Consider the following 26,364-nt stretch of genomic DNA (forward strand, 5'->3'; position numbering starts at 1 on the left):
CTGTGAACATTGGAGTGCATATGGCTCTTCTTTTTACTGTATCTGTATCTTTGTGGTAAATATATAGTAGTGCAGTTGCTGGCTTATAGGATAGCACTATTTTTAATTTTCTGAAGAACCTCCACAATTATTAAACTTTTTATACCAGAAAAAGCACATGATCATAAAATGACAAAGTATGTTTACCAATTGTAATAAGCTGATAAATTAATGTTCTTCCTCATCTCATCACTGTTTTTCCTTCTGCCTCTAGGAATTCTTCCAGGCCTTGGGGAGCACTGGCTTAGAGAGGTTCAGGGTCTAAGATCCATCCAGTTCAGACCTCAATATCACATTGTATGTTCTTCCTTTCCTGCCCACTGATATCTAATAAAAATAAACATGTTATTAAGGAGAAACCTATTCAAAGTACATGTTGATGGTAATGGGGTGAGTCAGGAAAGGCGACTTCTTAAAGTCGGCCTGAACATCAGAATCCTACTGCCTCTGTTTTGGTAAGGTTGAGAGGGCTTGTGGACTAGGGATGCTCACCTGAGGACCATTGGTCAGTTCCCCTCTTCTCTCAGTTGAAGCCTCTCTGAATCACAAAGCTCAGGACCAGTTTTCTAAGCTGCAGGAATGGCTTTAGCTAAGGATATGATAAAAACCAGAATAAATCAGGCCATTGATATATGAGACAAGGCAAGTAGAGTGCAGCTGTCTCCATTCATTCTGTCCATTTTTGCACTCAGTATTGATCGTCACAGCCAGATCTAACAGCAGTGTGTGCTGTCACTTAGATGCATCCAAAAGGAATGGATGGGCTCTGCCAAACCCATTCATTTCACATGTCTAGACACAGTATGGTTTTTCTTGTTTGTTTGTTTGTTTGTTTGTTGTTTGTTTATGGTCAAGGTCCTGTCATAACTCTGAACTCTAGTTTTGATTACACTGTTCTTTCAAATGTCTTATTTAAAAGAAAATCAATTAATAATTATTCCATATATTTACTTTAACATCCAGAGGCCTTCATTAAAGGCCCTTCCCTAGATCTCCACAAATCACTTTTCATTGCCTCCCTTCTCTCTCTTCCCTGACCCTCTTATCATCCCCTCTTTTTTATCCTCCACGTCTCTACCTTGCTTTCACAAAATTTTGCACAAATGTTCTCCCATACCCTTGCTGGAAATTCATGAGCCTTTTCGGGATGGGAGGAAGGCAGCACCTGGTCTAATTTTATTCTCTATGTCCTTTTTGCTTTAGACATGTAAATAGTGCTGAGGAATAGTTTTCAGGTCTTCTGTAAGTAAGTCTTTCTCTACTCACCTAGCTGGCTTATAGAAGACAGTGAGGTATCAGAAATAAAGAAGTGGGCAGGGAATTTGAAGCACTTACTGTCCTCTGCTTCGTGTTTCCACTAACTCTGGGCTGTGGGTGAGACACACTCTTAGGCCTCAATTTTGCAATCTGTAAAGTGAGACAGCAAATGATTCTCGAAATTCCTTTTATTTTTATCTATTTATTTATTTTTTAAAAAGATTTTATTTATTTATTTGACAGAGAGAGAGATCATGAGTAGGCAGAGAGGCAGGCAGAGAGAGAGGGGGAAGCAAGCTCCCCACTGAGCAGGGAGCCCGACGTGGGGCTGGATCCCAGGACCCCAAGATCATGACTTGAGCCAAAGGCAGAGGCTTAATCCACTGAGCCACCCAGGTGCCCCTCGAGATTCCTTTTAGCTCGAATTCTCAGATATCTCTAACTTCTCCAAGAACTCCTAACCACTGTATAAACACATGGTGGTAGAGACCATGGATTCTGGAGCCAGATACATTGCTTGCCTCCCACTCTGCCATTTATTGCTTGGGAATTTTGTATAATTCTTCTGTCCGTATATCTCTGTTTTCTCCTCTATATAGTGGGAATCATAGTGGCACCATTCTCAGAGGATTGTAGTGAGGATTGAATAGTTAGTACACATGAAGAGTATAGAACAGTTCCTGACACATACAGAGTAGGAATTCAATAAATGTCAGCTAGTCTCATTATGATGACAAACATAGGGTTTTAAAGCATTTGAGAAGGTGTGTGTTTCTCATCTAAAGGATATGCTCTTCCCTGAAAGAAACATTTGTGGAAACACAGTCATTCATTTGTTCAGCAAAAAAATGTTAAATATCTAGTCAAGTGTCTAGTATGTGGCAAGTATCCCGTTCTATAAGAGGCATCAATGAGCAAAATGACAGATACACATTGAATCTTTTAAGCCAATGGGTAGTAAATATTCAGTGTTATTTTCATGGCCTAGAGAGAATTCCTTAGTGCATTCTTTTCATGTATTCCTATACCACTGGCAGATTGTATTTATAATCTTTGATCCTATGTTGGTTTCCTACAATCCATTTCCTGAATACCTTTTTACATCTCCTACTTCCTTCTTTGCTCTTTTTTTTTTTTTCCTTCCTTTCTAACAACTTTTCATCCCTTTGGACCATCTCTTGACCTCTCAACCTTTATTTTTATTTCTTTGGCTGGAGTTCTGCCTCCTGGTACTTCCTACAGCCTAGCCATAGTCTCTATAAGCTTCTCTTTTCTCACCTATAAAATTGGGATAATCAATTTATTATTGGAATTTAAAATTAAATAATGTTTGTGAAGCACATAGCACAGTTCCTGGTACATAGTGTCCATTAATAAATGTTGACTATTGTTATGAAGTCCGTATTTGGTATCACTAAAACTACCAGCTCCTGTGTATAAGATTCAGAGACTTTGGCTGACCATTGCATAATGTGGGACCATCCTCTTGGCATTTTAAGAGTTGTGCTTCTTCTGTATAATATTTGCTCTGCTGCTAATGATCTTTCATAGGATGTTATGTGTATTCCCCAGGAAAAGAAAACCACCACGACACACCAGACTGCAGCCATGTGACCACAGTGGAGGCCTTGCAGGCCAAATTGAACCTTGACAAATCCTTGCTCAGCCTTGAAAGCTCGTGTCATCAAAAAGCAATTTTGACTTAGTTTCCTTTTGCTGCCTCTTTGGTCCAATATATACTCTACAAAAAGCATTTTTTAAAAATATTTTTTATGTATTTGACAGAGAGAGATCACAAGTAGGCGGAGAGGAGAAGAAAGAGAGGGGGAAGCAGGCTTTCCACTCGGCAGAGAGCCCGATGTAGGACTCGATCCCAGGACCCTGAGATCATGACCTGAGCCAAAGGCAGAGGGTTAACCCACAGATCCACCCAGGTGCCCCCAGAAAAGCATTTTGAAGAGGCTCCTTTGGAAAATTACTTATTGCATGTTAAATCTGTAAACTTAGAAGACATTTATGTGAAAGACACTTGAAAAATACAGAAAATTTCCACATCCATCTCACTTTAGGCTTTAGTTGAACTTGAGATTGTCCTTAATCTAGATAGAAAAAGCAAAGTTAATAGTTTTAATACAGATCCACGAGTTTACATGGTCAGAAAAGAAGATTTACTTTTTCACTTAATGGGTAAAAAGAAAAATCGTGAGTTTGAACACTGTTTTTTCAGCCTTTACATATATCACCATATTCTAATTAGCAATGTACATGTTATTTCCCTTTTGTGTTCTTGTGTTTATCCTTTTTCTTCTATAGCTCTGGATGTCAGGACTCGAAACTCCACACATTCTGCCCACTACCAGCATCCTGCTGTTCATTCACACACACACACACACACACACTCCCCACTCCCTGGCCCTTCCCTTTGCTTCCATCATCTTTGGCAAAGAGAATCATCTTCAGATTAGGAACGGTAAAGTAAATATTGGCAAAAGGAAAGTAGGCCCAAGATTAGCAGACTCTGTCTTCTGACCCAGACAAATTACTTCATAGCGTCCTGAGAACACTAACATTTGCGATTGCTGAATTGCTATCTTTGACAAATCATAAAGAAAAGGAGTAGAATCAGCAGCTGGGCATGTGCAAATGTCACTGCAAATATCAAAAAGGGGAAGAAAGTAGATTTTACACACTATTAACTGGTCATTTTGTTTTCAGTCTGGAGAAAAATTGAAGAAAGGGTAATTAAGTAGTGTGGTATAAGCAGTTACAAAGGAACATGCTGTGATATTTGGAAGCCAATGTGGGTTCACCAAAAACCCAAGTTCTTAAAAGTAAAAGTTTGTTACACTTATGCATTTCTTTTTAAACTATAACTGCTAATCCAAAACAACACCTTAGAGCAGGGGTCCACACTACAGCCCTTGGGCCAAATTTGACCATGCCCATTTGTTTCCTTACTGACTTTGGTTGCCTTTCAGCTACAGTAGCACAGTTGAGTGATTGTTTGTTTGTTTTTTAAAGATGTTATTTATTTATTTATTTGACAGAGATCACAAGTAGGCTGAGAGGCAGGCAGAGAGAAAGAGGAAAGGGAAGCAGGCAGAGAGAAAGAGGAAAGGGAAGCATTGAGCAGAGAGCCCAATGTGGGGCTCCATCCCAGGACCCTGGGATCATGACCTGAGTTGAAGGCAGAGGCTTTAACCCACTGAGCCAGCCAGGCGCCCACAGTTGAGCAATTGTAACAGAACTGTCTGGCCAGCAAACCCTGAAATAATTGTTATTTGGCCCTATTCAGAAAAAGTTTGCCTCCCCCTGCTCTAGAACTAAATCAGTTCTTTTTGAATTTTAATGTGTCTACAAGTATTCTGGAAATCTTGTTAAAAATCCAGATGATGATACAATAGACCTGGGATGGGGTCTGAAATTCAGCAATTCCTGACAAGCTTCCACGCAAGACCAGTGCTGGTGGCCCAAAGACCACGGTTTAGTCTAGCAGGGATCTAGATTTGAAGCATACATTTAGAAAATTCCCCAATTAAAAAAAAGAGAGAGAGCTAAGTATGAGTTGGAAGTCAGCGTAAGTTGGTTAGACTCTTACTAATTTTAATCATAATGTTCAAGAAATGTTAGAGGATCAGTGTCATCTTGGAGAGATTTTTCTGGTCATTTAAAAATCACTATCTAATTATCATTCTCAAAAAAATAATTAATTATCATTCTCCTGTACAAGTAAGGGTATTTGAAGGAAGCAGTAATGAGTTTGATAACTCAAATGTTGAGATAACCAGTATCAGCTGGGATGGCCTGCTGGACATTTCCTCTGTTGGAAGACAATTCTCCATGTATCTCTCACATCTCTGTACATCTTGTCATCAGAGGCACTGATGGCCCTTTGTTCTCAGCTATCTTCTCAGGAATGTTTCTATAGTGAATGGCCTTGAAAGATAGAAATAGTATCTCCCTCTGGAACAAATGGCAGGTACACTTATTGCCACGGAAATATAAAGATAGTATTTCCCTCCAGAGCAAATGATAAGCATGCTTTCTGTTCCTTATAAAAGATTTGGATCCCTAAACTCAGTATTTCTTCTCTGGAATGCAACCCACCATAGGTGCAGGCATCCATCTGAACCCATTTACACCACCCTGCTTGACTTGGGGGCGAGGGGAGCTGATGCTCACTTAGTCGGCATCATTCCTATCCTGTGAGTGATACCGCCCTGTGGCTATGACCCAGGAGTCTTGTGTTTTCTTCCAGTATCCATGAAGCCATGGTCAGCTAACTTGTTACCTTCACAAGATGGTGAAATCTGAGCCCCATCACTGTCTTAGACACCCGCTCCCATTAGTCACTACACAGGTTTTCCAATCACTGACTTGCCCCTGCCTGAACTTCACCTACTTAATATAGAAAATAGAAGCTTTCGGAGCACCTGGGTGGCTCAGTAGGTTAAGCCTCTGCCTTCAGCTCAGGTCATGATCTCAGGGTTCTGGGATTGAGTCCTGCATCGGGCTCTCTGCTTGGCAGAGAGCCTGCTTCCTTCTCTCTCTCTCTCTCTGCCTGCCTATCTGTCTATTGTGATCTCTCTCTGTCAAATACATAAAATCTTAAAAAAAAAGAAAAGAAAAGCTCTTAAATGAAAGTCCCTTCAACTTTCTAACATCAAACACATGCAAGTTTGTCTTCATCTGTGCGTAATCTATCTTTTTCTCCCTTTTTACAATGAAGAGCTGTCAGCCATCCCCGTCCTAAAGTTAAACCCTGCAGCTGTGCACTGGGACTCCTTCCCTGCTGCTGCTCCTTCTCTCCTCCCCCACCTTCCCTTAAGGTAATAAGTATAATCCCTTCTCTTTCTAAACCTCCATACCCTCCAGCCCCATTGACTTCTCCTCTCCTCCTTCTCCTCTTTCTTCTTCTTCCTCCTCTTCCTCTTCTTCTCCTTCTTCTTCTCCTTCTTCTTCTTCTTCTTCTTCAATCAATTTTGAAATCCCCAAGTTTTATCTTTCAAAAGCAAAGCAAACAAACAACAAAACAAAAACCAACATACTGGGTGCCTGGGTGGCTCAGTGGGTTAAGCCGCTGCCTTCGGCTCAGGTCTTGATCTCAGGGTCCTGGGATCAAGTCCCACATCGGGCTCTCTGCTCGGCAGGGGGCCTGCTTCCCTTCCTCTCTCTCTGTGATCTCTTCCCTTCCTCTCTCCTACTGTGATCTCTCTCCTCTGTCAAATAAATAAATAAAATCTTTAAAACAAAAACAAAAACAAAAAACAACAACAAAAAAAACCCAACATACTTCCTTTCCCTCATATTGATTCCCCTCCAGTTATGGCTCTATCTCTCTCCTCCTCTTGATAGCCAGATTTATCCATCCATCCTTCCTTCCTTCCTCTCTCTCTTTCTTTCTTTCTTTCTTGATAGATTTCTGCAAAGAGTGTCCAAACTCTCTCTCTCTCTCCTCTTCCGTTTTAGCTCTCAATCCAGCTTAATGTCCACACTAGTTATCCCATTGAAACCATTTTCTGCTAAGTCTCCTCTGAGCTTGAATGTGCATTCTGTATTCCTGAACGTCTTTCCTTCTCTGTCATAGTAAGCCACCGACTGTATGGTGAGGACTCACTCATCTATAGCCACTGTCCACCCTAGATTGAGCTTCTGTCCCATCTATCCAACTACTTAAAGTGTCTCTAAATGGAGGCCTTATAAACTTCTAGATCCAACATCTTCCTAAAGAAAAATTGATCTACATATATCCCAAGTCTACTGTGGCTCAGTAATTGGCTCCACAGCCTCCCTATTTGGCCAAAACTCACTTAATTTAGAAGACTAAGAAGCCCTCTTTCCATCCTTTTAATCGCCATCCCTCCCTCAATATTTAGTAAATCTACCAGTCCACATGTCAAATTCTTCTTGAGGATGTGATGATATCTTTGTCTTGATCATTAAGCTTCTGTCACCTTAGCCCAAATCCACCTCCGCCTGGATTACTGAACAGCCTCCTCATTAGTCTCCCTCCTTTTAATTTCCCACCATTTTAACCTCTTTTCTAAATTACACCCAGACTGATTTCTGCCTAAACCTGGGTATCATCCAGCCCTGGCCCCAGGCCCTTCCCCTAGATCCATGCCTCCAGAATTCTCTCAGGGGCTTCCCCTTGCCTTGAAATGAAGCCACACTCCTCAGCATGGATGATTAGTCCTTCCTGCTTCATCGGGCTTCTAGCTTCATCTCTCCCATGGCCCTCCCCACACTCTACCTTCACCTGCAGTTGGCTGTATGTTCTTCTTGCCTCCAGAGCCTTTGTACAGCCCCTCCTCCCTCCCTGTGTGTTCTCTCCCCACCCGCCTTCTCCGGGGCTGCCCCTTCTTTATGTACCCCACTGCTACTCTGCTTTCAGTTGTCATCAAACTGCTGTCACCTCCCTGTTAAGCACTCTCATAGCATACTGAGACTGTAATTTAAAACACTCACCGTTTTACTGTGGTTGCTTTTCTGTCTTCTGTAAAGTGCTGAGGACATCACTGTACATGTTTCATTGGCCGCTATCCCTCATCTAATGGGGCCTGATGGAGGAGTCACCAAGTAGGTTATTTGCTGAATGTTTCAGTGACAGATCAAAATCTCAGAAGATACGAGGCCAAATCTAGTAAGATAACACTTACTATGTACATAAGAACCCTTCATTTTAGTCTGAAGAAACACCACAATCTTTTGGGAATAAGACAGTAGAGGTATTGCTTAACAGAAGTGTCGAAGTTACAGAAGGATGGGTAGAACTGCTTTCTATAATGGGAACTCCTCATAGGCAAGAACCATAGCATAGTCATGCACTAAGTACATTAGTGAGGTAAACAATGCCCACCAGTGGTTGTAGGAGAAGAAAAATAGGAAAGAAAGAACAAAGGTATTCCAAGTTAGTCTTCAAAGACAAGCCAGGGGCTTCACAGAAACTATTTTTTGGAGTTTTATGTAAAAGTCCATTTCAAAATGCTCGCAGTTTTATGTGCTAAGGAAACTTTGGAATCTTTTTCTCATCAGCTCCTGTGATGTGTGATACATGGTTAGCACTCAGTAATGTTTCTTTAATTAAATGTATGTCACTGAGACGAGCCAGCCGTCATTCCTGCAAGGCCTCACAAGGTACTGTTGCTCCCAAGGAGTCCCAGAATCCAGAAATAGATCCTTAGCTCTGCAGGTCCAGAAACTCACTGTGTTTAGCACACCATAATATGGTTGTGTTTTAGGAGCCTGAGGTCAGCTAGTCAGCGTGCTCTTTTTCTTTCTTTCTTTTTTTTTTTCTTTTAAGGTTTTATTTATTTATTTGACAGATAGAGATCACAAGTAGGCAGAGAGGCAGGCAGAGAGAGAAGAGGAAGCAGGCTCCCTGCTGAGCAGAGAGCCTGATGTGGGGCTCGATTCCAGAACCCTGGGATCATGACCCGAGCTGAAGGCAGAGGCTTTAACCCACTGAGCCACCCAGGCGCCCCGCGTGCTCTCTTTCTACCAAAAATGCTACTTGGAAAACAAAACTATTTTTCAACGTTTTCTTGGCAAACATGGACTCAGACTAGAGAGAACTGACTGGATGTTTTTAGTGGCTGGTGTTATCTAGTCTGATGCCACTGTCTTTACTATAGTGCCCTGTGCCTGGCAGACACACCAGAATGCTCAAACCAGCTGCTAGGAACCTTCTTCCCCTGACAGAGCTATGAATATCCTGAGAAATGCTTAATTTGGGGGTATTGAGCCATCCACTCTGTGAAGGTCCAGTTTTAAAGAGGAAAGTGTAGGGAGGTAAGAGGAAAGAGGCCCTTTCCCACCAATCAACCACAGCTTTCTTTCCAGCTACTACTCCTAATGCATTTTTCTTTACTTTATGAAGTTTACTCTGATGTTTGCTCTGAGATCCGTGTTTATCAGGTCATATTATCTGGAGACCATATATCCTGAACATACTACCACTTTATAATTTATTGTTTAAGATGTATTGGCCAATCTCACTCATTACATATTAGTTCAACAAGCATAAGCTTCTCTTGAACTTTTTTTCTTTTTTAAAGATTTTATTTATTTATTTGACAGGCGGAGATCACAAGAAGGCAGAGAGGCAGGCAGAGAGAGAAGGGGGGGAAGCAAGCTCCCCACTGAGCAGAGAGCCTTATGCGGGGCTTGATCCCAGGACCCTAGACTTGTGACCTGATCCGAAGGTGGAGGCTTAACCCACTGAGCCACCCAGGCTCTCCTTCTCTTGAACTTTTTAAGATACCACTGTATACTGACTACTGGACAACATGTGAAGACAAACTGGGAGTTTTAGTTGGCATTAACCCTTTAAAAAAAAAAAGTCATCTTAGCATTAACAAAAGTGCAAGGCTCAGAGTAAAGTAGCTGTCAAAGTAGAATTCGCAAAAGCTGAAAACATGACTTTCTTACAAATATAAAGTGAGCTCATGTCGAACACTTATTTGACTGAATAATAGGGGAACCAGCAGGATGGTAAGGTTGATTTCTATGAGGTTATAGGAATGGGGATTAGAGGGGTGCCTGGGTACCTCAGTTAAGCATTTGATTCTTGGTTTTGGCTCATATCATGATCTCTAGGTTGTGGAATCGAGCCCTGTGTTGGGGCAGTGAGGGGGGGTGCTCAGCAGGGAGTCTGCTTGGGATTCTCTTTGTCCTGTGTGCCTTTCCCCCCCTCATAAATAAAACTTAAAAAAAAAAAAAAGTAGGGATTATATAGTCCACCAGAAAAGAATACCATAATAAGTTCACTAGGTTAAGGACAAAACTGGCTAATACCTATAGGGTAGTAAGACCATAACCTTTGTCATCTTTTTTTCCTACTAGACAGAAATTATTTCTGTATCTACTGGACAGTACTGTATAAGTTAGCATGTAATTTCTGAGCCTGAATTACTAGCAAATAAAAGTCAAACAGAAGTATATCCCTCCAGGTAATTAAATAATCCTTGGATTGGCCTGTTAGTGCTCCAGGATGAAAGTTCCAAGTTTTGCTCAATTGTCATGAAATGAGTGCTATGAAGGGAGTTGAGGGAAATTGGAAGGGGAGGTGCACCATGAGAGACTATGGACTCTGAAAAACAATCTGAGCATTTTGAAGGGGCGGGGGGTGGGAGGTTGGGGGAGTCAGGTGGGGGTATTATAGAGGGCACTATTGCATGGAGCACTGGGTGTGGTGCAAAAACAATGAATTCTGTTAACACTGAAAAGAAATTTAAAAAAGAAAGAAAGAAAGAAAAGAAATGAGTGCTATGTGCTCTTAGGTTCACCTGAAGGAGATTAGATCTAAGAGGAGCCTCAGAGCCCTACCCTAGGGAAGTCATGTTGAGGGGGCTGCCTAATGACCTTTAGCCTGGAAAAGACTTAGTGTGGGCCCCCAAATGCTCATCTCAGCATTATTCTTAAATTGTAGGCTTGAGGCAATATAGTTGAAGAGTGCAGAGATTTTATTTACACCACTCAAAAGCATCAATTAAAAGGCCATCCCAAGACAGGAGGGGTGAGACGTGCCCTAAGTTGCTTCAAAGGGGAAGGCAGAGCGACCGTGGAGGCCGTTTGGGATCATTGAAAAGAGAGCTTCTCTGTTGTGAAAGGTCAGCGTTGCCTTCAGAAGAACATTGCCTCTCTGTGGGTTCTCCCGCGAAAGCATAGCCATCATAGCCTCACCTCACTGGTGAGCAAGTGAGGGAGACAGAGGGGGTCACATTTCAGAGGAGTATCTGTTATTCTGTAAAAATTAAGTGATTGCCTTTTAATTAAAAAATGAAAAGCACCTTTTCCAAGCCTTTACATTCAACATCCTAGAGACAGACACCTAAGAAGTCAATTTTGGTTTCTGTGTGATAGTAATAGTTGTTGCAGCAAAGTCTTTTGACAACATTTCCTATTTTTAAAAAATGATAATTCACTTAAGTTTTGCCTTTTTAACTAACATTACCGCTGAGAGGTACATTTACATTTTTGGTGTTGTTTTTGTTGTTATTTGGAGGTTTGGGGAGGCTTGTATTGTGACTAAATCTCAGTGTCTGAAATTTGACACTTTTTTCTCCTTCCCACTGAAGCCATTGAAATATATTCACCCAGTTATTCACATCAGATGTGTAAATGGATTTTCTGAAGGCTTTTTTAAGAGCCAATCAAAGCCAGTCACTTTATGACTAGACTTCTTCAGGTGTTGCAATCAGAAAGCTTAGCACTCCATCCCAATTGCAAGGATGCTAAAACTATGTCTTGACCTTGAATCTGCAAGCAGAGGGGTAACATCTTTTGCTAGAAGTGCTCATCTACCACTTCTTTGATTTTATCCATTTACATAGGATTTACTGGGGAAGAGAAAAGAGACAATCAAATTGAGCCTTCTCTATACCCAAGAGAAAAGAATATGTTTGTCTGACTTTCCATCTCCTAGTGATTGTTGCTGTTACAGTTTACATTTCAGCTCACCCTTTTTACCATCGATTTTGTAAAAACCTGACTTAAAAAAAAATGTATCAACCGTGTCACACAAAGGCTGATCTCTCAATTTGTTTCATGTCATCAAAAAGACATACTGAGTTTGAAGCTCCTCTCAGGTTTACTCTAAAAATACAGCCCTGAGGAAATAGGGTAAGACTACAAAGATTTTATTTACACCATTCAGGCTGCCAGGCTGTGGAACCAGGGAGACAGAGATTGAATTCCCGGCATCGCCTCTTCCTAGGTCAAACTGTATCTCTGAGACGTAGTTTCCTTCTGTAGGAGATGGGGATAATAATAGTACCTACCCGATAGGGTTGTTGTGAGAGTTCCATAAGATCACATTCATGAAGTCCTTAGCACATCATTGATGTGAGATAAGCACTCCATAAATGTTGGCTATTAGTATTTTAACAATTATTGTAGTGATTGCGCTAAAACTTAACGGTGTTCTTGTCACGATAAATGGCACTGTGGCTGACTCATTTCCTAATACAATTGAAAAACAGATTTCAGCACAGTATAACAATTCAATCTTAATTAAGGAAATTGAATAAACATTTTTTAAGAAAATAATGAGGAATCTTGAATCCAGAATTAGAAAATACATCCTATTTGCCAGGAAATTTTTAATATTTTAGGAATAAATATTATTAAATCTTTAGAAGAATTGCAAAGAAGCTATTATGTTCAACTATACACTTGAAATATTCAGTCAGGAAAACCTGCAGATAATAGTGCTCTGCATTCCAAAATAGCATCATCTTTAAGAATTGGTTATCACCTTGAAAGCAAGATCATACAGCAGCTAATCACTATATACATGTCTGAAGCAGAACTCTGTCGAAAACTGTACTGATTGCTGAAACTTGACACCCAGGACCAGTGGCATAGTCACTGAAGTGAAGTTCTGGCTTTGGGGGTGGGCAAAGCAGGGTCAAATCCAGGTTTTGCCTTTGCCATTTATTTTCTGTATGGCTGTGGGCTGTTTGCTTAGCTTTTCTGAACCCCTATTACCTCATCCATAAAATGGGCCTATGATATAACCTACCTCCTTCAGTGGGGGAGGACCACATTTTAAGAATGTGGTACATGAAAGTGCTGAAGCAAAATGCCATTAATAGTCCTGGTATTATTACTAACACTTTTAGGAATCCACTGCAGCAAAGGAAAATTAGTGGTCACCAGGAAGAAAGTGGGTCCCCATATACTTATAAGATGCCAGTGTGGCTTCACCTCCTCTGATATAAGACAAATGCCCTCTGAGTGGTGACAATGCTCAACATTCATCCTAGTTGAAAATTCTAATCCCATCGCAGATACCGTACCTTGTTTCTCATGAGTGTAATTAGTGCTGTTGGTATTTCACAATTAATATTAATTCAAGTTTCTACTTTCTTTTATTTGGATATGGGTGAATTGATAGATAACAAAGGTAAAACTGGTTAGCTTATACTCTTAAGTCCAATTTTTTCTCTATATATGAAATTATTTACCGCCTTACTGTACCTTTACTTGATATTCTTGAGTAGTTTGCCACTGTTGATCAGATCAGATCCACTCCCTCTTCTGGCCATGAGGTCCTTGGTGACCTGGTTTTTGATGCCTCCACTTCATATATTCTTACCCCCTTCTCAACTTTGTATAGCTTTGTGAATTCCCATCCCTCTTCCTGGAACATCCTTGTTTTCCTTTCTGGCAGATCAGTTTCCACTAATTCTTCTAATAAATGGAACTGTACTTCACATATAAGTGGACTTTCAATAAAAGTTTAAGCAAATTGACTTAAAATCAGATAGCTCCCACATAGATTGAAATAGCCAGATATTTTCATTTCCACATAGCCTTGTAAAGTTTGGAATTCTTCCTGAGGTCTAAGTATATTCCATGTCATTGAAGAAAAGACAGTAGCTCTTAAAATTACTTTGGCATTTTGCACATTTAGCTCTCCTAAAGCTGCTGATGAGAACCTGTTTCATAGACAGCAATAGAGTTTTAAAGCCATAATACATATTTTAATAAACAAATTAACACTTAAAATGTTGTATTTGTTATTGCTAGCTGCAAAAGTTTACACAATAAAGAAGCATTTATTCTATTACTTAACTATAAAACAAACTCATCTATGAATCTTCATGTGTAAATCACATGTGGTATATTGCCTAAGAAAGTCATAGCAATGTTCATAAAAGGTAGCCCACCCCTCTTGGGCCACATCCAAAAGAATTAGTTACTGTAATGATGAAAAGATTTCATATAAATATCAAAAGTACTTTTTTCCAAATGTAATGAAATGGTCCCAGACCTTAGATCCTGGGCACAGTATAGTCTCTGTCTGTCTCTTTCTCTCACACACAATACACGTGCATGTGTGTGTATACATGCACACACAAACACACGCACACACAGACTCTTTGGAATTTTGAAGTTCCAAATGTAATTCATTAATAAAACTATGGAATGCTTTTTTTTGTATAAATCATAATGAAGTGTTGAGAGATAAAGGAAGAACTAAAAGGGGCGAATAATCATCTGCAGCTCTAAAACTGAAATCTGTCATGTTAACTCCCAACTCAAACACCTAGTTTTAAAGATTTACCTTCAAGAAACCTAAAAGCTTGTATCCTGCCTCATTGACAACAGCCTCAAACTGTTTCCTGTCATTGCAGAAAACAAATCTTTTGCTCCTTTCTGCCTAGGGGAGGCAGAGGGACCGAGGTGGTCCTGTGTGGCTGAATTAGATGAAAGACTTGCCTTCCACCATGGAGACATGGAGTCTAATCAAGTGAAATGAGTTTTGAGATCCCAGCTCATTTCCTAGGGGAGATTGGTTCACATTACAAAATCACGACATCTCATTCATCACAACTGACGTGGTCTTTGCTCAGGAGAGGACCCCAACTGGGACTGAACCACCTGTCTTCTCTTGAAAGGGGGCACTTTATCCAAGTTAGAGTTGAAAGCCTTGGAGTGAGAAGGCTTGCCGGCTTCACCCGACTGATACATATGCAACATGGAAAGCAACTTCCATTTTAAAAAGGGCAGACAAGTTTAAGGAAGATTGGTGATTGTACGTTTAACGGCACCAAATACAAATAATCGTAATAGAGATGCTAAGACTTTATGGTAGGGAGAGCCAAGACTGGGGCTCCCTCATCTTTATCACCTAGATTTTATTAAACGGAGGTGAGAAGGATCAACATTTCCATGCATCAGAGTTTAAAATAGCAAAAAAATTGTCCTGCTTTCCAGGCTGATAAATGATCATCATCTCTTTTGTTTCTTTCAGGGCATCGTTATAACACCCCTGCTACTGCTGCTTTTTGTGAGTATTTTGATGTTGTCTTTAATATCTTTTATTAAAAGCCATCTACAACCCTTTAGGAAAGGACATTAGGATGAAATGGAAATTTGAATCCTTTTGCACCACTTTGCGTCACATTTTGTTCTTCCAGTTGAACTGTACCGAATAATAACATGTTGACATAAAGGATCTCTGTGGTCTCATGATCCAAGGATGGCATCAGAGCCCAGGGCTAAATCATTAATTATTGCAAATTAATGACCTGCGACATAGGTCACAGATATATGCTCTCTCTTTTCTCATTAGTAGAACCGAAGTGATTGCTAGTGACCCAGTGTTTGATAGAAAGAGCCAAGGACCAGAGGACCAGAGAAAACTTGGGTCCCAAGGCTTGTAGTAACTGGCTCTCTTACTCTGGGGAATGCTGCCTCAATTCTTCCATCTGTCGAATGGGAAGCAATAACATCTACCTAGGCTGTATGCCAGGGAAAATGAAATGCACTTCAGACATAAAAAATGCCAGCCACTGGTTAACTAAACAAAAATTGTTCTGAGAATGAGAACTGCTAATTAACTGTCTTATTTCTTTTGGCGCTAAGCATATGAGAAATTAGATGAAAGATTGTAATAGAAATTAATGTTATCTCATGCTGAGAAAAGCATATGTAATCATGAATGATACCTAAAATATTTTATGAACTGTGCATTTTTCATATGCAACATTTCCCAAGTATAAATCACTCAACTCATCACTGAAATGGAGTTGGGGATCGTTTCTGGGTGTGAAATGTAGCTGTTTGACTAGCACTATTTGTCAGAGAATTAAAACTATGGGGAAAATTTATTTAATTATAGTGTAATTACCCAAGTTGGAATTCAATTAGAGTAATAGTGTGAGGGACTTCATTTCTTACAAGCTGTGCAGGAAGTGGAGAGGGAGAGATGCTCTCCTAAGCAGTTAGATTCTGCATCTTTCATGAAAGACATTACCTTCAAGTAATAAACCTCAGCTTCCCCATTCCTTCTGAAATGCTGGCTCCATGCTGACAAGGTTAGGACGAGTCAAATCATCAGATCACTTTGCTCAGCATAACAAACCTCATTCATTTGGATTCTACCAATTCAGAATTTGCAGTGAGTCACATTAATACTGAAGTGAATATTGATTTGCATTTACTTGGAAGAGAAGTCTTGGTATGTGCCCAACTGCTCGCTCAATGTAAGGAGCTAGGATCACCCCTTGGTGTTCTTTCTGAGACCTTGGATCATGATTTCTGAGGGGGCAGCCCTCAACAGGCACAGGATCCAGGCCAGTCTGAGGGCCCTCAGAAGACTAATGGAAAGCGTCACGGTTATGTGGTGCAGGTTTTCTCCACTGCAGAAGAGCTTCATCTCTTCCTGTGACTCTTTTAAGATGAGCTGGGAAGAAGCCACAGCTACAACTATGGGGCTGTGACCTAGGATAGCCCTTTGAGTATCTCAGAGTCTGGAATCTCTCGGACCCTGTTACAGCTCATAACTACAGAACCAGATGAGTTCTTTTCTCCTTCTGCCCATTTCCAGCCATAACAAGAAATGTTCCCAGCTTTTTAACATGATGACATCACACTGTTGCAAACTTTCTCCCACTCTTAGACAGAGAGGCTAGTGAGCTTTAGTTGGTTCAACATTTTAAACAATAGATCTACAAAAATAGTGAAAAAGACCCCAAGACCCTCAACTTCAAAGTTTAATGCTTCCCCTCTGAGCTAACTCATTAGACTGTCCCAATAGGTTCAATGACATCATCACACAGCATCAATAGATATGTCTGTGTTACATGACCTTACGTCACATGCATGGCATATAATACTTTTTGTCTGTTAGGGTTGTCGTGTGTTTCACAAAGCAAGGTCATTCCTTAAAAACTTGAATTACCAGGCTTCACTTTTGCACAGGACAAAAACCTGTGCAACTTAAATTAGTACACATTCCGCAAAAGCTGTAGTATTTTCCTGTCATCCTGGTTTGGATTGAATTGTGTACTCCCAAAAGATATGTTGAAGTTCTAACCCCTAGAACATTGAAATGTGACCTTATTTGAAAATAGGGTTATTGCAGATATAAATATTTAAGATGAAGTCCTACTGGTGCAGGGTGGGCCCTAAATCCAATACTGGTGTCCTTACAAGAAGAGGTGTCAGACCCAGAGGGAGAATGGCAGGTTGTGTCAGAGATTGGAGGAATGTGCAGACAAGCCAAGGAGCAGGAAGGATTGCTGGATGGCAGATATCATGGCTGGAAGAGGCAAGAAGGGATTCTTCCCTACAGACTTCAGAGGGAGCCTGGCCTTGCTTGATTTCAGACTTATAGTTTCCAGAGCTATCCAACAAATTTCTGTTGTTTTAAGCCCCCTAGTTTGAGGTATTTTGTTAGAGAAGCTGAGGAAACCAATACAACCGCAAGAAATTGAATTGTCTCTTTAAAATCTTATCTTGAAAATGGAAATTTCTAAGTGTTCAGGTGTAGTAGCTAGTAAAGGCCATTTTTACTGATGGAATCTCAGTTCTCTGTATTCTTGACCTCTCCTCAGAATGTCCCCCTTCACCATCTTGCTCCAACTGAAACCTGTCCTCTGATTCATGTTTCTGCTACAGGTGTCTTTCATATCACTGAGCCTTGAAATGGGGTAAGGTGTCTCTCTCGCACCTCATTACCAATTCCAGATCATCTCCCATGCATTCCTCATAAAATATTTTCATTCCTTTGGAGGTTATGCCAATATACCTATATGACCAGCTACCGCTTCTTACTGTAATTATCAGTAGAACCCAAGGTCACTCTCTGGGTCCAAAAAATGTTAGCACCTTCCCATTGTCTTTTTTTTAATAGTATGCTTAGATTAATTCTTGGTGTTTTTCAATTTTCACATAATTGATCCTCCTTATATCCTGGCCTCTAAATTCTTGGCCTCTTCTCCAGTAAGAATACCTTCCACTTCCTCTCAGCCAATCACCCCTGTAGTCACACACATCTTTGACTTTATTACTGCCAATAACCGCATCCTTACATAATCCCCTTTTGAAATGTCTCCTCTTACCAACGGCTCCTATTTTTGTGACGTATTCCCCAAATTAAAAAGTCTTCAAACTTGCTAGACTGGCCAGTTTATTTACCTTACCACCTTTACAAAGCCTCTAACCTACTCTACCCTCTCTCACTTACCCTCACATCCCATCTTACCTAGCCTAGATCTCATGGTCTGTCATTATAATTACTATACGACATATGCCATCAAGAACCTTACTGCTTCATATTTGCATGGTAAAGAGCCAATCCTGCTTAAACCCAACGCTGGATCTTCCTGCATGTGTACCTGAATGTGGATGGAACACGCACTCGCATGCTGACTGGTCTCATTTGAAATTCATGACAACTAACTGTGGGCCTGGTGATCCTATTGCCTTCTCCTAATTAATCCTCACCCCTACTCTCCAGAGAATCATTTCATACCTTCTCCTTGTTTCTCAAATCTCTGCTGCCTCTTCTCGTTTTTCATCTCATCCGATGCAGAAAGGAACTAGCCTGTGAGGAAATTAGAAGCAATCAGAAATTTTATAAGATCCCACCTCCCTGCATCTATATTCTTTGTCTTTTCTCCTGTTTCTATAGATAAACTGTCTTTGCCCTCCTCTAAGGCCAGTCCCTCCTGTTGTGTTATCTCTTATTGCCTTCTTAACAATATGATTCACACAGATTTCCCCCTTTCTCCTATATTATCAAATTTTCTATCTCTGCTGGATCAGTTCTATTAACATATAAGTATTCTGTAATATTACACATCTTGAAAATTAAACCTCACCTTATCCCACCTGCTGTCCATTTTTGCCCACTGTTTTATAGCAAAATTACTCAAAAAAAGGTATTTAAGCTTTCTCTTCACTCATTCAATAAGTATCAAGTTCTTCTTACATGCTAGGCACTTTCTTTCAAGGATATAGCAATGAGAAAAAAGATACATCTTTGCTCTTGTCGAGGTTATATACTTATAGAAAGAAACAGCCAATAAATAAATAAATGAAAATATAATGTATAAGATGAGTGATGCATACTGAAGAGAAAAATAAAGTGAGGAGGAGAATAAGAAGTACCAGAATGTGTTGGGTGAATTACTGTTTTCAATAGAGCAGTCAAGGGTGGGACTTACTGAGAAAATGATATTTGGGAAAGGCCTAGAGGAGATGAGGGAGCCTTTGATGCCTTCTGATGGTAGAGTGCTCCAGCTGAAAGGAATAGAAAGTGGAAAAGACCTGAGAGTGTGCATGGTGTCCTAAGGAATAGTGAGCAAGCCAGTATGGCTAGAATGCAGTGAGCAAGGAGGAGAGTAGATGGAGATGAAGTCAGGGTCATAGCAGGCGCCAAATGATGTAGGACCTTTCAGTCCTTTGTTAAGGACTTAAAATTTTAATTTGAGAGAGACAGGAAACCATTAAAAGAGTTTTGATAAGAGAATGGCTTGTTCTGGCATATCTTTCCAATAGATGATTCTGGATGCTGGGTTGAGAATAGATTGTCAGGAGCTAATGAGCTCCTGAGCAATTAGAAAACTAGTACAGTATCCTGGCAAGAGACACTTTAACTTGGGCCAAGGTGGTTGAGTAAATCTGGTGGAAAGTATTTGGAAGTAGAACTTGAAAGAACTGAAAGGTTGAATAAAGGTTATGAAGGAACAGAAGAGTCAAGGATGATGAAGTCAGTACAACTGGAAGGATGGAGTTACCACTTACTAAATAGAAAAGACTGCAAGGTTGAACAGGTTAAAGGAACTTATAAGGAGCTCAGTATTGCACATATTTGGATAAAGATGTCTTTGAGACATCCAAGTAAAGAAGTCAAGTAAGCCGTTGACCGAGCCTGGAATTCAGAGGGGAGGTCTGGATAAGAGAAACACATTTGGGAGAGGTCAGCATTGAAATGGATTTGAAATTAGAAAGAATGAGATTACCAAGAGAGTAGAGAAGGAAAGGTATCAGTGGACTACCTTCTGGGGGCATCCTACTAGAAGTCCTAGCAACAGCCATCAGACAACAAAAAGAAGTAAAAGGTATTCAGATTAGCAAAGAAGAAGTCAAACTCTCTTTCTTCACAGATAACATGATACTTTATATGGAAAACCCAAAAGATTCCACCCCCAAACTACTACAACTCATACAGCAATTCAGTAATGTGGCAGGATACAAAATCAATGTACAGGAATCAGTTGCTTTCTTATACACTAACAATGAAAATATAGAAAGGGAAATTAGAGAATCGATTCCATTTACTATTGCACCAAGAACCATAAGATACCTGGGAATAAACCTAACCAAAGAGGTAAAGAATTGGTACTCAAGGAACTACCGAACACTCATGAAAGAAATTGAAGAAGACACAAAAAGACAGATGAGCATTCCATGCTCATGGATCAGAAGAATAAACATTGTTAAAATGTGTATACTGCCTAGAGCAATCTATAGTTTCAACGTAATGTATACTTTCAACCTGATCAAAATTGCACCAGCATTTTTCAAAGAGCTGGAACAAACAATCCTAAAATTTTTATGGAACCAGAAAAAACTCGAAATTGCTAAGGAAATATTGGAAAAGAAAAACAAAACTGGGGGCATTGTGTTGCCTGATTTCAAGCTTTACTACAAGGCTGTGATCACCAAGATAGCATGATACTGGCACAAAAACAGACACATAGACCAGTGGAACAGAATAGAGAGCCCAGATAGGGACCCTCAACCCTATGGTCAAATAATCTTTGACAAAGCAGGAAAAAAAATACAGTGGACAAAAGACAGTCTCTTCAATAAACAGTGCTGGGAAAATTGGACAGCTATGTATAAAAAAAAGAAACTCAACCATTCTCTTACACCATAGACAAAGATAAATTCGAAATGGATAAAAGACATCAACATAAGGCAGGAATCTATCTAAATCCTAGAGGAGAACATAGGCAATAACCACTTTGACATCAGCCACACCAACTTCTTTCTAGACGTGTCTCCAAAGGCAAAGGAAATAAAAGCAAAAATGAATTTTTGGGACTTCATCAAGATCAAAAGCTTCTGCACAGCAGAAGGAAACAGTCAACAAAACAAAGAGGCAAACCCACAGAATGGGAGAAGATATTCGCAAATGACACTACAGACAAAGGGCTGATATCCAAGATCTATAAAAAACTCTTCAAACTAAACACACACAAAACAGATAATCATGTGAAAAAATGGGCAGAAGACATGAGCAGACACTTCTCCAAAGAACACCTACAAATGGCTAACAGACACATGGTTAGATGTTCATTATCATTAGCAATCAGGGAGCGTCAAATCAAAACCACATTGAGACACCACCTTACACTAATTAGAATGGCCAAAATCAACAAGACAGTAAAAAACAAGTGTTGGAGAGAATGTGGAGAAAGGAGAACCCTCTTCCACTGTTGGTGGGAATGCAAGTTGGTGCAGCCACTTCAGAAAACAGTGTGGAGATTCCTTAAGAAATTAAAAGTAGAGCTACCCTATGACCCTGCAATTGCACTACTGGGTATTTACCCCAAAGATACAGATGTAGTGAAGAGAAAGGCCATCTGCCCCCCACTGTTCATAGCAGCAATGTCTGCAGTCGCCAAACTGTTGTAAGAACCAAGATGCCCTTCAACAGACGAATGGATAAAGAAGATATGGTCCATATATACAATGGAATATTATGCCTCTATCAGAAAGTATGAATATCCAACTTTTGTATCAACATGGACAGAACTGGAAGAGATTATGCTGAGTGAAATAAATCAAGCAGAGAGAGTCAATTATCATATGGTTTCACTTACTTGTGTATTATAAGGAATAACATGGAGGATGTTGGGAGTTGGAGAGGAGAAGTGAGTTGGGGGAAATCGGAGGGGGAGACAAACCACGAGAGACTGTGGACTCTTAGAAACAAACTGAGGGTTTTGGAGGAGAGGGTTGGGGGGGTTGGGTGAGCCTGGTGGTGGGTATTAAGGAGGGCCTTTATTGCATGGAGCATTGGATGTGGTACATAAACAATGAGTTTTGGAACACTGAAAAAAAAATTAAATTACATTTTTTTAAAAAGTCAGCAAAGACTACTGGGGATATCCACTTTGCTTAGGAAGAACACCAAAAGGTTTTGGTGTCCTAGAAGCTACTAGAGAATGTGTTTCAAAAAAGGGAGAGTGATCAACTACTTCAAATGGTGGTAATAGTTCAGATATAATGAGAATCAACTGGTTTTAACAAGATGGAGGTCAGTGGGGACCCCAGCAGGAGCTATTTCAGCAGAGTTGTGGAGGTAAATACCTAAAGTCAGTTCAAGAATGAATGAAAAAGAGTTAAAGACAGTGATAATCACTAACTCTTTTGAGGCATTCTGTTATAAAGTATGCAGAAAATGGGACAGAACAAAGTTAATGTAGGATCTGTTTTTAAGTTGGGAAAATTACTAGGATATTTGTATTGACACATTAATTCAGTTAGAGAAGAAACAATTCATACAGGAAAAAAAAAAAAAAAAAAGAACAGAAAATTTGTGGACCTATGTCTTTGAATAAGAGAAAGAAGGTGAGTTCTAGTGCAGAAAGGAAGAGTATGACCTCCTAAGCACAGGTAGTTCATCCATAGTAATAGGAGGGAATCCATGGGATAATGGCAAAGATACAAGTAAATTTGTTTGTGTAACTATAGGAGTCTCTTATGATTGTTTATATTTTCCCGGTGAAATGGCAAGTGAAGTTAGGCATGGAGGACAAAAAAAAAAAAAAGGCAAGAAGGTTTTGGAGATTTGATGAGAGAGGAAAAGATATGAAATAGTTCTATGGCAAAGATACTTGGATGCTCTGGTAGCACTAAGAACCATCCTGAGTCTTTACACTTGGCATTGGCTCAACCTGATTTTCCACTCAGATATCCACATGGCTCTGTCCTTCACTTTCATCTCTGATCTCCAATCAAATGCCATTTTAGGAGAGAATCCTTTCCTAACTACTTCATGTAGAACAATATACCCTGTCTCCACCAGTCTCTCCCCACCTATCATCCTTCATCGTTCTTTTTAGCATTTATTATCACATGACATCTTCATCATTTGTTAACCTGTTTATTATCTCTCTTCCTAACTAGAACATAAGCATCACAGAAAAACAGGGATTTTATCTGTTCTGGTCACTGCCGTAACCCCAGTGCCCAAAATAGGGACGATCCATGGAAGCCACTCAAACACATTTTCTGAATGGATGGCTGGTCAAGGAAAATGTTTCTGTACTCACAGCACTTCTCACACCAAATGTGTGCGGTTTCCACGCCAAGCAATTCTCCAGTTATCTGTGGATACCAAGCGAATGTCCTGCAGTTTTTACACTGCAGAGTTAGCACAAACCCCCACAGGTAAAGGGCTCACTTCCACAAGACTGCCCTCCACTTCCAGAACCAAGTAGTGGGTCTCCAAGATACTCACACTTCTGTCTGACTTGGCTTCAGAGGATCCCATGACCCCCAACCCAGGTTTGATAATTTGCTGTTATTATGGCTCACAATGCAGGGAAACATTTACCTGCTACTGCCAGTTTATTTTACATGATATTATACCTGGAGTCCCGGAGCCAAGCCCCGCATCGGGCTCCCTGCTCAGTGGGGAGTGTGCTTCTCCCTCCCCCCCCCCCCCCCGCTCCTGTCCGTTATCTCTCTCTCTCAGATAAATAAAAATCTTAAAAAAAAAAAAAAGAATACAAATGAGAAGGCAGGTGCAGAGGTACATAGGGCAAGGTTTAGAAGGGTCCCAAGTGCAGGATCTTATGTCCCCATGGAGTTTGGGGGGTGTGTAACCACATGCATATGGATGCGTTCACCAATGCAGGAACTCTCCAAACCCTTTGTGCTGGGAACTAGGACAAAATCCAAATATTATAGTAAAAGATGCTCCTATCACCCCTGTGACTCAGGAAGTTACATGGTTTTGGAAGCTCTATGCTAGGATGAAGACCGAATATATAACATTTCTTATTGTACCACAACTGAGATGGACAGATGAATGAATGCATCTGTCCCAAGAGTTGGGTTAGGTCTCTTTTAAGACTGGTATTTCCTGGTTACATACTCTACCTTTAGGCATTCATTCCTTTATTATAAGGCCATCTTGAAGGCCCTGGCTTCCCTTTCCTCACAATCTGTGTGTAGAGATAGCATGGTATGGTGAGAGGCATAGAAATGTGGCTCAGTCTGCAGCCAGATTGTTGTGTAACAGTGGGTTTTCCTTAATCCCTTTCAGCTTCAGTTTTTTCCTCTGTAAAATGAGGATTACGATAAGATGAAGTGAGTTAATTTATGTGAAAACGTGCTGTAAGTTATAAAGAACCATGCAACTGCTAATTATTTACATTTGACGCTTTAGAGAGGAAAATAGACAGTAATTCCAGGAAGGAGGTCAAGATTCTGTAGAAATGCTTATCAGAGATGCAGCAACAGTCCAACTAGCCCAGACCTTAATGGTGGGCTGAGCCTTAAAACTTAACCTTTAAGGTTCTACAATGATTTATAGTGTAGAATCTTATAATCTACATCTAAATAAGTCCAGTGTTTACCATGGCTGATCGTGAGAGCAGTAAAACTTTTCCTGAAATATGACCATTTCCTCCTAAGATTTAAAGTGCTTCTACATAGACTATCTTGGTTTTCTTGATAATACACTGCTGATATTGGCAGGACTGGAAATTATTGTCTTTATGTTGTCAGTAGCTATACACCGGTCCATGGAGTTCTGTTGTAAGGATAAATGAAGCCTCCACCAGCTTTTAAAACTGCCGTTGTCATCCATTCCTTGGAATTCCGTGTTAATTTCCGTTACAAAGCAACGTGCCAAGTGGTAAGCATCCACTAGATTTGAAGTTCTGCCAGGCCAGGAACCAGGCATGCCTTATTCATTACCTTATCTCCAATGCCAAATATTCAATAAATGTTTCTTGGAAGGAGGGGAATAGAAGGGTGAGTGAGTAAGGAGTGGTTAGAGTGGTTCAGATGATAAGTGAATGGATAGAAGGTTAGGGTCTCAGCCTGGTGCATAAAATTTTACCTAATATTTGCTATGAGAAAGAATTTACAGTTTTTTTTTCAATAATATTAAGTAAAACATCCATTCTTTTATTCAGTGTTTTAATGCCTACTGTGCACAGTGAATATTATAGAGATCAATCTGACATTGATCCTTCTCTCAGAGAATTTATGGTTTAATAGAGAAGATAGAATACATTCATAGGCAATTAATATCTAAGCCAGAAATTGTTAAGTATCACAAGTATCAAAATATTTCAAAGGAGATTGCTAAAATAGAAAACATTTCATTTAATAGAAGAAGTGTGGGGGGGGCAGTTACAGAGAATTTTGTACTGAAAGGAAACTTAATTTGAGGAAAAAGAGAAGGTTAGATGGACACTTCTGATGTTTCTCAAAGGATCTCCTACTTACTTCAGATTTTTTCATATGCATGGCTCTGATTCTGTTATGTCTAACATCACTTCAAAACTTTCCATGTCTTTCCTTTCTTTGATATGGTTGTTTACCAGCCATTATTACAGTCTTTGTGCAGCAGCCAATAGTAGAGAACACTGAAGGAGAGAGATTTTAGAGCAGGAATTGGAATGGAGTGTGGTAGCTAAGGTAAAGAGGCCAGAGCCCTGAGTTCAGCATGTAGGTGGTGAGGTCAGCCTGTCAGGTTTGAAATCTGAGTCAACCACCCTGGGAAGGTCAATGGGGCAGAGTGAAGCTCCCACTTCTGTGGACTCCAGCTCCCCTGAAGCCTCCTTAGCTGCCACCCCACAGCATCTAACCAACCCCATCTTGCTTACTCTAAGGAATGAAAGGAAACAATGTGAACTTCTTTTTCACTTCCTCTGAGAGTTAAGACAAAGGTGGACATAACCATCTTCTTACCATAGAATAGGTCTGTCTAATTCAATGCAGTTGTGATCTAAAGAAACCATATATTAGAGACCATGTTCATGGTCTCAATTTCCATAATTCTATAGACCACCAATGTCTTTAAATAAGTTTATGTTTGGCAGGGGAAGGTCAGGAACACTTCGAGCTTGTGCCATTAAGAGGACAGATCAAGGCCTTGTTCACTTCCACCCCAGCCATAAAGGTCATTGAACATCAAGGCCTCTGGAAACATCCAGAGTCCAAACTGAGACCACTGCTGTAAGTTATGTCCTCAAAGTCATAGATCAGACCATCTTCATACACGGGGATGGTCACATC

General features: G+C 40.2%; 1 protein-coding gene and 1 long non-coding RNA gene across 8 annotated transcripts in view; one reads left to right on the forward strand and one right to left on the reverse strand.

Annotated features, from left to right (window-relative positions):
* Positions 1-26,364, forward strand: part of SLC10A7 (solute carrier family 10 member 7) — a 254,159-nt gene that overhangs the window by 167,026 nt on the left and 60,769 nt on the right. For all 7 annotated transcript variants that reach the window (XR_006606249.1, XM_013059153.2, XM_045078339.1 and 4 more), the window contains one exon: positions 15,059-15,094. Coding sequence is in view for 6 of the 7 variants with exons in the window: in XM_013059153.2 (XP_012914607.1) it covers positions 15,059-15,094 (36 nt within the window). In the remaining variant the exon portion in view is untranslated. The remainder of the gene's footprint in view (positions 1-15,058; positions 15,095-26,364) is intronic.
* The window catches only part of LOC106006399, a 52,376-nt gene continuing 26,063 nt past the window's right edge, over positions 52-26,364 (reverse strand). Inside the window, exons 3-7 of the long non-coding RNA XR_006606250.1 lie at positions 18,566-18,637; positions 7,765-7,856; positions 1,375-1,446; positions 532-628; positions 52-366 (exon numbers count right to left, since the gene is read on the reverse strand). This is a non-coding gene — a long non-coding RNA (uncharacterized LOC106006399). The remainder of the gene's footprint in view (positions 367-531; positions 629-1,374; positions 1,447-7,764; positions 7,857-18,565; positions 18,638-26,364) is intronic.

The sequence above is a fragment of the Mustela putorius genome, unplaced genomic scaffold, assembly GCF_011764305.1.
Source record: "Mustela putorius furo isolate JIRA1106 unplaced genomic scaffold, ASM1176430v1.1 tig00000242_pilon_pilon_pilon, whole genome shotgun sequence".
Taxonomy (NCBI): Eukaryota; Metazoa; Chordata; class Mammalia; order Carnivora; family Mustelidae; genus Mustela; species Mustela putorius.